General features: G+C 36.7%; 1 protein-coding gene across 2 annotated transcripts in view; it reads left to right on the top strand.

Moving 5' to 3' along the window:
- The first annotated feature begins 1,705 nt into the window (after positions 1 to 1,705).
- PlexB (plexin B) overlaps positions 1,706 to 12,199 on the top strand; it is a 31,057-nt gene continuing 20,563 nt past the window's right edge. Inside the window, exon 1 of one of the 2 annotated variants that reach the window (XM_036822744.3) lies at positions 1,706 to 2,584. In XM_036822744.3, coding sequence (XP_036678639.1) covers positions 1,961 to 2,584 — 624 coding nt within the window. In that variant the 5' untranslated portion in view covers positions 1,706 to 1,960. The remainder of the gene's footprint in view (positions 2,585 to 12,199) is intronic. The other variant, XM_017088640.4, reaches the window with a different exon arrangement.

The following is a 12,199-nucleotide window of genomic DNA, read 5'->3' on the forward strand; positions in this document are numbered from 1 at the left end:
AGTTATTGTGACTTTTCCCGTCTTTTTCTAGCACGTGGATTTCGCTGAAGCGGAAACTCCTTCTGTGTGAATAGGCTACTATGGGCCTTCCGATCGGTTGTTCTGTGGGAAGAGACTATTATAGTATTTTATAAAATTAGGAAATTTTAAAATAAAAGCCTAGTACTCACATCGACGAAAACCGCGAGCTAACCATAGGAGTGAGCGAAAGGCAAATACGCTGCTATCGCTTTTCGTCGGGTCTGTTTTTCAGCGCGGTACTCAGATGAGCTAAGGAAATACCAGAAAAAATACCTGACTTAGCGAGTGAATTTCGATGAACGCCGTTAGCCGAGGCCCAAGGAATAGCGGTGGGGAATCCAGAAGCGGTGGGGAATTTAAAAATTAAATTTGGATGGAAAACTCCAAAAACGCCTAAAGGAGGTCAGTGCAGATGAAAAAGGGAGCCTAATCCAAGCTGTTGCCCATTATTGTGGGATTTCACCGACAGGAAGCCATACCCCGACAGGGCAAATGCGTTGAATAGTTGAGGTGCTGGAGGAGATCCAGTAGAGAATCCAAGTGGGAAGGAACATGCCGAACCGTTGGCAGCTGGGTTTGTTGCCAAACGGTAAACAAATCAATTGGAGAAATTAAAAAGGAGGAGTCTGCTGGTTCACAAAGAATTTTAAATAAAAATAAAATGTTTTTATTTATATAAATTAGTAGATTAAAGCTTCCTTCTCGTCCCACGGATGCTTCGCCATCTTTCCCGCTCCACCGCAGTACAGCTCCGAGTCCCAATAGGCATATTGGACCTTGAGAACGGTGTCGATCCGCTGATGCTGCAGGAAGTCGCCCAGCATCCTGGCAGTGGCTGGCTATGGCTTCTCCAACTGTTCCTTAGCGGGCGCCCTATTTTCCTCCTCCCTATAGAAGCCAGCGGGTCCTCCAGCTCCGCTTAAGCTGCCAAGTAGCTGGTAATGGTGGTGTCCGAAGTCCTAATGGAGAGGTCGTCGGAGATCGTATTACTGGTGGTTCTGCTAAAAAATTACTTCTATTCGTACAACGCAACCAAATTCTTTTGGCCAGATCTTACTTTCTTTGCGAGGACGCTCCCGGCAGGATGTCCTTGTAGAGATCGAAGTCCCACTCGGCATATTCCTTCCCACTAGGGTTCTCTAGGTGATCCCCTCCAACTACTCTGCGAATTTGCCCTTTTTGTAGGATTGCTTCTTGTCGGTTAAATCCCAAAATAAAGGGCATAAGCTTGGAGTTGGCGTCCTATTTCATCTGCACTGACCTCCTGCATCCGACTTTGTGGTTTTTTTTTTATTTTTAGTTTCCACATCGCTTTTGCAAGAACACTGCCAAAGATTAAATTTATTTATTAATTAAATTCTTTGGGACTCGGCTAACGGCGTTCATCGAAAATGCACTTGCGAAATCTGGTATTTTTTCTAGTATTTCCGTAGCTCATTTGAGTACCGCGCTAAAAAACAGACCCGACGAAAAGCTTTAGCCGCATATTTGCCTTTCGCTCACTCCTATGGTTAGCTCGCGGTTTTCGTCGATCTAGGTTTAAGGAAGGGCGTTGTGAGAATAGGTTTGATAGAACTTCAAAACTGTTGTGCGAAATATTAATATGTGAGAATCGGGTATTACAAGTAATAAGTATTCGATAGATCGATACATCCGAGATGAGTTTGCCCCGATCTAGGACTAATAGTGTACACACTAAGCGTTGCTTCGGAAATTTCTAAATAATAACTAAATGTTTTTTATTATGTGAAGCAAACGCTCTCAAAAAAATAGGAAGTTTTACAAGACTAATTCTAATAAAAAAATTTTTTTGTAGAGAAACCTGCGAAGTGTATCGGTTAAATAAAAAATAATTCGCCTTTTAAGTTTTCCCATGTCATTGGAAACTAAGTTACAAAAGAGCTGAGAATGTAATTGTTTAAAATGTTAATGAGAATTAATGCTCAAAATCCACTTAAAGCTGACCGGGAACCTATACACAAAAACAATGAATATGATGCGAAAGGGCTTGTATTGTGCGGACTTATTTTATATGTTTTATGGACTGTGCATTATTACCATACTCAGTTCGCTACATCATTCCGTAAAGGGCACCAAAGAAATGCCGGCTCAGATATCTTCTCCCTCAAATGACATTGTCGCCCAGTTTAACCTGCCTTCAATGTCGGTTCAATCGTCAGCATCAAACTATGGAAATCGCTCAAAAGGATATAATATTGAAAACGTTGATGACTCTCAATCTAAGAACTATTTTACGCATCTGAGCTTCGATTTTATGAACAATGTCTTGTTTGCGGGTGCCACAAATAAAATACTTAAACTTAACGAAAACCTTCGTGTGCTATCTGAGGCTGTTACTGGACCCGTAAATGATTCACCACAATGCCATGCAGGAGGATGCCCGGAGGACATAGAGACATCGCTGGTCAACAATTACAATAAAATTCTCGTAGTAAGCTACGCTCACGATGGCATTCTTATATCGTGTGGGAGCATTCGACAAGGTAATATCCTTGAAACATATACATATATAGAAAGCGAAAAATGGCACCTCTTAAACGAGGTAAGAAAGTCGTGACGATAAAGTATCAATCTTTTCGAAGAAAATTTAAAATTACACTTAATTAATTCTTACTCGAACCGCTGCAGGCCAATATTTAAGCTTCTTGCCTATACAGGTACTTTCTCTCACAAATGTCAATGTTTGTATACTTTATACGAGGGTATAAATTCAAAGTTCAGAAGTTTCTTAGATTATATTTAGTCATTTTTAACGATTTCAAAATCCAGTTTTTATACCCGTTACTCGTAGAGTAAAAGGGTATACTAGATTCGTCGGAAAGTATGTAACAGGCAGAAGGAAGCGTTTCCGACCCCATAAAGTATATATATTCTTGATCAGGATCACTAGCAGAGTCGATCTAGCCATGTCCGTCTGTCCGTCCGGCTGAGATCTCGGAAACTATGAGAGCTAGGCTATTGAGATTTGGCGTACAGATTCCTGAGCTTCTTACGCAGCGCAAGTTTGTTTCAGTAGAATGCCACGCCCACTCTAACGCCCACAAACCGCCCAAAACTGTAACTCCTACAGTTTTGATGCTAGATAGAAAATTTTAACTGAAATGTATTGTTCTCATCAATACCTATCGATTGACCTAAAAAAAAGTTTGCCACGCCCACTTAAACGCCCACAAACCGCGAAAACCTGTGACGCCCACAATTTGCATGCTAGATACAAAATTTTAACTGAAATGTATTGGTGTCGTCAATACCTATCGATTGATCCAAAAATAATTTTGCCACGCCCACTCTAACGCCCATAACGCTTAAATCTGTCTACCGCCGGTAGGTGGCGCATTTTAATTTCGCTTTGCTGCTTGCATATCTCCATTTCCCTTTGAGTAACGGGTATCTGATAGTCGAGGTACTCGACTATAGCGTTCTTCCTTGTTTATTTTATAAAAGTAGAAAGCATCGAAAAATTAAGTATAACCAATAAAATAAATCGTAGGCTTTAAAGGATTCAAAGCAATGATCTAATGACATTTATCACTTTTTTCGGTCCCAAACATGTATATATACTCTTGAACAGGATCGCTAGACAACTCGATATAATATATTTTTATGATCATATGTGAAGTGGCGTGTACCTTATGTTTATATGTGTACCGTACCAGCATATTAGGGCGGACATTTTTTTTTACCCCTGCAGAGGGTTTTATGAATTCAGTAAGAAGCTTGCAACGCAGTGAAGGAGACGTTTCCGACCCCATAAGGTATATATCTTGATCAGCACCACCAGACTAGTCGATCTGTCCGTTTCTACGCAAACTAGTCTCTCAGTTTAAAGCTATCGGGATGATACCTTTGCAAAATCGTACTTCTATTGCAGGTAGTATATAAGTCGGAACAAGCCGGATTCGACAATTGTATTGTAAATAATCGAAAAAACAATTTTAAAAAATTATATCTTTGGTGTTTTTTAACTAATAACCTCCCACGAAAGAACATATTTTTTAAATTAGTTCTAAATTTTGATAGAAGTAGTGTGCTTTAACATTTTTTGTGAACTTGGAACTAACAAAGTAAATTCTCAATTTATTAAAAGCTAAAAAATATAAAAAACTTATTGTTGTACAGCCATTCAAAGTAACAACAATGGTACTCCAGTGGTAGCCACGAGGATTTGTGAAAGTATGATTTTGAAAAACTTTGGCTTAATTTCGTCTAAGCCTGTTGCATTTGATCTTACTTTTATGATAGCGTGAAGGACATCACATTGGTTTACACAATTGAAACTAAATCTATTATCACAGTTAGACAACGGAATTGTGTTCAGGTACTTTTTCAGGTACTGGGATATTAACGAAGATATTATTGAGGTGTAATTGTTGTTTAATTAGGCTTTTACCTGTAACTTTACCTTAAAACTAACAACGTCTGCTTCGAGTTAATAGCACTGTCAAATTTTTTACGGTAGTATAAGCTTTTGGCTTTAGCCTTTGTTTTGTGGACCGATTTTCCGTTGGATTCCTAAATTTTTCAAACAAGTCATTCGACCTATATCATTTCCATTTTTTGTACGCCAGGTTTCTCATATTTAAGGTATTTTATCCTTATTTCAAACCATGGTTGTAAATAAGAGAATCACTGGATTAAAATTTATCAAGCTGATAGTCAACTGAGGTTATTGTCAAAAGTTTGCGTATGCTTAGGTTTTTGAAGTGTCTATATTGTACGGTGATTTCGTTAAACAAGAGGTCAAATTCAAATGCTAGAAATATTAGGTCGTCTTTGGAAAAGACCGGTATAGAAATTTGATCATACAAAAGGATTTTCTTGTCGTTATTAACAAAAAAAAAACATCCAAAATGTTGTAATTGGTACGCAGAGAAAATAAAATACCTGAACTGGTCATCAATTGGTTTTTTTTTCATAATAATTTTGCTCTCTTATGTGGCCATTATGAACATATCAATATGGTAATTTTCATACCAGATTAATATGCACACATGTCATATTTGTGACAAAATAATGGTATGGTATTTATACCCGTTACTCGTAGAGTAAAATGGTATACTAGATTCGTCGGAAAGTATGTAACAGGCAGAAGGAAGCGTTTCCGACCCCATAAAGTATATATATTCTTGATCAGGATCACTAGCCGAGTCGATCTAGCCATGTCCGTCTGTCCGTCTGTCCGGATGAACGCTGAGATCTCGGAAACTATGGGAGCTAGGCTATTGAGATTTGGCGTGCAGATTCCTGAGCTTCTTACGCAGCGCAAGTTTGTTTCAGTAGAGTGCCACGCCCACTCTAACGCCCACAAACCGCCCAAAACTGTGGCTCCTACAGTTTTGATTCTAGAATAAAAATTTTAACTGAAATGTATTGTTCTCATCAAAACCTATCGGTTGACTTAAAAAAAGTTTGCCACGCCCACTTTAACGCCCAAAAACTGCCCAAACCTGTGACGCCCACAATTTTCATGCTAGATAAAAAATTTTAACTGAAATGTATTAATCTCGTCAATACCTATCGATTGATCCAAAAAAAATTTTGCCACGCGCACTCTAACGCCCATAACGCTTAAATCTGTCTACCGCCGGTAGGTGGCGTATTTAAATCTCGATTTGCTGCTTGCATATCTCCATTTCCCTTTGGTCCCTTTAGCTGAGTAACGGGTATCTGATAGTCGAGGTACTCGACTATAGCGTTCTTCCTTGTTTTTACTGTTAATGGGAAATCCGCATTGTTTACGAATTCAGTTCCAGATTCATCCAGATTCCTGAGATTCCTGCGCAGCGCAAGTTTGTTTCGGAAATGTGCCACGCCCACTAACCGCCCAAAACTGTGGCTCCTACAGTTTTGATGCTAGAATTAAAATTTTAACTGAAATGTATTGCTCTCATCAATACCTATCATCAATATATTGACCCAAAAAAAGTTTGCCACACCCACTTTAACGCCCGCAAACCGCCCACAAACTGCATAAAATCGTAAATATGAACGCGGATATCTCGGAAACAATCAAAGATGGAGAAATGGGATCTCAAACTTAGATTCCGTAGCCTTGTACGCAGCGCAAATTTGTTACGCAAATATGCTACGCCCACAAACCGCCCACGCCTGTGGCGCCCACAATTTTCATGCTAGATACAAAACTGAAATGTATTGGTCTCGTCAATACCTATCGATTGATCCAAAATAGAGTTTGCCACGCCCACTTTAACGCACATAACGCTTAAATCTGTCTACCGTCCACATAACCACATATTGAGATCACGGGTAGGTGGCGCATTTCAATCTCGCTTTGCTGCTTGCGTATCTCCATTTCCCTTTGGTTCCATTTGCTGAGTAACGGGTATCTGATAGTCGAGGTACTCCTTGTTTTCAAAATCAAACTGATAAGTTTTCATATCAAACTGATAAGCATTCATATCAAACTGATGTTATTTTCTATCAAGCTGGTATTCTTTCATATCAATACTTCGCTTCCTTTTACTTGTTATATACTTTCCGACGAATCTAGTATTAATAGTAACTATATTCGTCGGAAAGTGTGTAAGAGGTAGAAGGAAGCGTTTCCGACTCCATAAAGTATATATATTTTTGATCAGGATCACTAGCCGAGTCGATCTAGTCATGTCCGTATGAACGCTGAGATCTCGGAAACTATAAATGCTAGAATGTTGGCATGCAGATTCATGGGCTTTCTGTGCAGCGCAAGTTTGTTTCAGCAGGGTGGCAAGCCTTAAAAAAAATGTGCAATGTTTTTTTGATTTTGCAAATGGTTAGTATCTTAAGATCAACTGCGTTTACTTGATGTTCGTCAAATTCTACTCGGACACTGTAACGTGCTTCTCGGTGGCTGGACTACCCCCACCCCTTCGCTGGGAATCATCTATTGAGGACTTACATGAGTGCTCCGAGTTAAGAGTGGTCGGCCATATAATGCTTAATCCTCGAAATATGTTTGCAATGGACCCAAAACATATTGAAAATAAAAAATTTAATCAAATTTATAGCGGTTTTAAATATATTTTTATACCCGTTACTCGTAAAGTAAAAGGGTATACTAGATTCGTCGGAAAGTATGTAACAGGCAGAAGGAAGCGTTTCCGACCCCATAAAGTATATATATTCTTGATCAGGATCACTAGCCCAGTCGATCTAGCCATGTCCGTCTGTCCATATGTCTGTCCGTCCGGATGAACGCTGAGATCTCGGAAACTATTAGGCTATTAAGATTTGGCGTGCGGATTCCTGAGCTTCTTACGGAGCGCAAGTTTGTTTCAGCTAAGGCCACGCCCACTCTAACGCCCACAAACCGCCCAAAACCTGTGACTCCCACGACTTTCATGCTAGATATAAAATTTTAACGGAAATGTATTGGTCTCGTCAATACTTATCGATTGATCAAAAAAAAAGTTTGCCACGCCCACTCTAACGCCCATTAGAGCTGCAAAAACATCGATGGTAGCCCCATCGATAGTCTTTATAGTTTGCGGACTAAACCTCGGTTCTATCGCGATAGTATCGCTCATATATAAGCATAAGGGGTATTCATGTAAAACCAATATAATAGGGGTATTTTTAAAAATAAATTATTATTTTCAATTATTGACAATTAAAAACGCAATAAGTTTAAATTCAAGTGAGATCTTTTTAATACATATTTATGAGAAACCAAATAACATTTCTTTGGTTAAAAACCAATTTGGCTGTCTATCCATCTTTGGTCCTCTCAAAAAGATCCCACACCGAACTTCCAAGCCGGTTGACCTTTTTTAACGACTTTGCTTTTTGCACGTTGCACACGATTTCCACATCCTGCTTCACATTCTGCTCCTAACCTTGTGTCCACCAATATTTTCATGAAGAATATATGTGAATTTAAGCTCTTTATATCTTTGCCATTCACTTGCTTTTTGCACCGCCAGCCATTTTTAAGGAACCACAACAACACCGGAACCATCAGAATATGAATATTTCTGTCGAAAACCACATAACCGTATATTGAGATCACGGGTAGGTGGCGCATTTCAATCTCGCTTTGCTGCTTGCATATCTCCATTAATTACGTTTCGTTATTCAAATGCATTTTAATTACGTTTCATTATTAAAGTGCAGTTTAAATTCGTTTCGTTATTCAAATGCATTTTAATTATGTTTCGTTATTTAAATGCATTTTAATTTCGTTTCATTATTAAAGTGCAGTTTAATTACGTTTCGTTATTCAAATGCATTTTAATTACGTTTCATTATTAAAGTGCAGTTTAATTACGTTTCGTTATTCAAATGCATTTTAATTACGTTTCGTTATTTAAATGCATTTTAATTACGTTTCATTATTAAAGTGCCGTTTAATTACGTTTCATTATTAAACTGCAGTTTAATTACGTTTCGTTATTCAAATGCATTTTAATTACGTTTCGTTATTTAAATGCATTTTAATTACGTTTCATTATTAAAGTGCAGTTTAATTACGTTTCGTTATTCAAATGCATTTTAATTATGTTTCGTTATTTAAATGCATTTTAATTTCGTTTCATTATTAAAGTGCAGTTTAATTACGTTTCGTTATTCAAATGCATTTTAATTATGTTTCGTTATTTAAATGCATTTAATTACGTTTCATTATTTAAATGCATTTTAATTACGTTTCGTTATTCAAATGCATTTTAATTACGTTTCGTTACTTAAATGCATTTTAATTACGTTTCATTATTAAACTGCAGTTTAATACGTTTCGTTATTCAAATGCATTTTAATTACGTTTCGTTATTTAAATGCATTTTAATTACGTTTCATTATTAAAGTGCCGTTTAATTACGTTTCGTTATTTAAATGCATTTTAATTACGTTTCGTTATTCAAATGCATTTTATTTATGTTTCGTTATTTAAATGCATTTTAATTACGTTTCATTATTAAAGTGCAGTTTAATTACGTTTCGTTATTCAAATGCATTTTAATTACGTTTCGTTATTTAAATGCATTTTAATTACGTTTCATTATTAAAGTGCAGTTTAATTACGTTTCGTTATTAAAATGCATTTTAATTACGTTTCGTTATTTAAATGCATTTTAATTTCGTTTCATTATTAAAGTGCAGTTTAATTACGTTTCGTTATTCAAATGCATTTTAATTATGTTTCGTTATTTAAATGCATTTAATTACGTTTCATTATTTAAATGCATTTTAATTACGTTTCGTTATTCAAATGCATTTTAATTACGTTTCGTTATTTAAATGCATTTTAATTACGTTTCATTATTAAAGTGCCGTTTAATTACGTTTCGTTATTTAAATGCATTTTAAATACGTTTCGTTATTCAAATGCATTTTAATTACGTTTCGTTATTTAAATGCATTTTAATTACGTTTCATTATAAAGTGCCGTTTAATTACGTTTCGTTATTTAAATGCATTTTAATTACGTTTCGTTATTCAAATGCATTTTATTTGTGTTTCGTTATTTAAATGCATTTTAATTACGTTTCATTATTAAAGTGCAGTTTAATTACGTTTCGTTATTTAAATGCATTTTAATTTCGTTTCATTATTAAAGTGCAGTTTAATTACGTTTCGTTATTAAAATGCATTTTAATTACGTTTCGTTATTTAAATGCATTTAATTACGTTTCATTATTAAAGTGGAGTTTATTTACGTTTTATTATTGAAATGCAATTTAATTACGTTTTGTTATTCAAATTCATTTTAATTACGTTTCGTTATTCGAATGCAATTTAATTACGTCTTGTTATTCAAATGCATTTTAATTACGTTTCGTTATTCAAATGCAACTTATATACGTTTCATTATTCAAATGCATTTTAATTACGTTTCGTTATTAATTACGTTTCGTTATTCAATTTAATTACGTTTCATTATTAACGTTTAATTACGTTTCGTAATTCAAATGCATTTTAATTACGATTTGTTTTTATTTCGTTATGCATTTTAATTACGTTTCGTTATTAAATATGTGCGTACCTTCTTATTAGAATTCAATTTAAATACGTTTTATTATTAAAATGCAATTACGTTTCGTTATTAATTGCAATTTAAAAACGTTTTATTATTAAAATGCAATTAAAATACGTTTCAGTTCACATTGACTGAGAATAGGGGACTTGGCAAAGCTGTGAAGGGGAAATAAAGGAGTTTTTAATTTAATATAAAGATTCTTAATATTCAAATTTAAATATGCAAAATATAGTTGACCTAACTTTTATTTCAACACAATGTATTTTGGTGTTGTTGTTCGAATTTTTTGTAAAACTATCGTGATAGTCTGAAAAATATCGAAGTCGGTCACCGGCGGCCAACCATCGATACTATCGATGGTTCCATCGATTTTTTTGCAGCTCTAACGCCCATAACGCTTAAATCTGTCTACCGCCGGTAGGTGGACCATTTTAATCTCGCTTTGCTGCTTGCATATCTCCATTTCCCTTTGGTCCCTTAAGCTGAGTAACGGGTATCTGATAGTCGAGTTACTCGACTTTAGCGTTCTTCCTTGTTTAATGTTGTAATTGTACCAAAAGCTATGGCAGGGAACATTTTTGTCGAATTATACAATATTGCAAATAAAACACTATACAATTTATAAATATAAGTCTCTTCGTGGTTATTTTTTGATTCCTGCATCTTATGCATCAAATGTATGCAAAACTAATGCGCGCAGATAAAAACCAACACCGTCCCAAAATGTCCACTGCAGTCAGCTGTTTTATTTTACACCAAAGGGTATTTCCTAAGAAACGAACGGACAGGGGAATTTTTTATCTAGCATGAAAATTGCGCCACATGTTTGGGAGTTAGAGTGGGCGTGGCATATTCGCGTAACAAACTTGCGCTGCGTACAAGGCTACGGAATTTAAATCTGAGATCCCATTTCTCTATCTTTGATAGTTTTCGAGATATCCGCGTTCATATTTACGAATTTTTGAAGTTTGTGGGCGGTTTTTGGGCGTTAAAGTGGGCGTTTTTTTTGGATCTATCGATAGGTATTAATGAGAACACTACATTTCAGTGAAAATTTTTATTCTAGTATCAAAACTGAGGGGCCACAGTTTTGGGCGGTTTGTGGGCGTTAGAGTGGGCGTGGCACATTGCTGAAACAAACTTGCGCTGCGCAGGAATCTTATGAATCTGCAGATCTCAGCGTTCATATGGACAGACGGACAGACGATCAGACGGACAGACGGACATGGCTAGATCGACTCGGCTAGTGCTCCTGATCAAGAATATATATACTTTATGGGGTCGGAAACGCTTCCTTCTGCCTGTTACAACATACTTTCCGGTGAATCTAGTATACCCTTTTACTCTATGAGTAATGGGTAAATTATTGCCTTTCGGGCGACGTAAGTATGTAAATTAAGAAGTAAAATAAGTGAAAGCTTAAACATTGAAAGACATTTGCATGTATCTCTCAGATAAATACTTTTTACTTTTAGTTAACATATCTTTGGCTCGCCGAAGTTATATTCCCTTATCGGGCCTGCTTGGGTAACTATATCCCATATACACTATCGAAAAACTAAAATAAAACAAGGAAGAACGCTATAGTCGAGTACCTCGGCTATCAGATACCCGTTACTCAGCTATATGGAGATATGCAAGCAGCAAAGCGAGATTAAAATGCGCCACCTACCGGCGGTATACAGATTTAAGCGTTATGGGCGTTAGAGTGGGCGTGGCACTGTGCTGAAACAAACTTGCGCTGCGTAAGAAGCTCAGGAATCTGCACGCCAAATCTCAATAGCCTAGCTCCCATAGTTTCCGAGATCTCTGCGTTCATCCGGACGGACAGACAGACGGACAGACGGACATGGCTAGATCGACTCGGCTAGTGATCCTGATCAAGAATATATATACATTGTGGGGTCGGAAACGCTTCCTTCTGCCTGTTACATACTTTCCGACGAATCTAGAATACCCTTTTACTCTACGAGTAACGGGTATAACTAGAAATAGAGTCCTTCGACATATCACATACCCGTTAATCTTTATGCTATGGCCATGGGCATGGTGAAAGAAGCTCAAGAATCTACATACCAAATCCAAACTTCCTAGCTTTTATAGTTTCCGAGATCTCAGCGTTGATACGGACAGACAGAATACGGACATGTCTAGATCTACTCGGCTACTGATCCTGATCAAAAA

This window comes from Drosophila suzukii, chromosome 4 (genome assembly GCF_043229965.1).
Source record: "Drosophila suzukii chromosome 4, CBGP_Dsuzu_IsoJpt1.0, whole genome shotgun sequence".
NCBI classification, from domain to species: domain Eukaryota; kingdom Metazoa; phylum Arthropoda; class Insecta; order Diptera; family Drosophilidae; genus Drosophila; species Drosophila suzukii.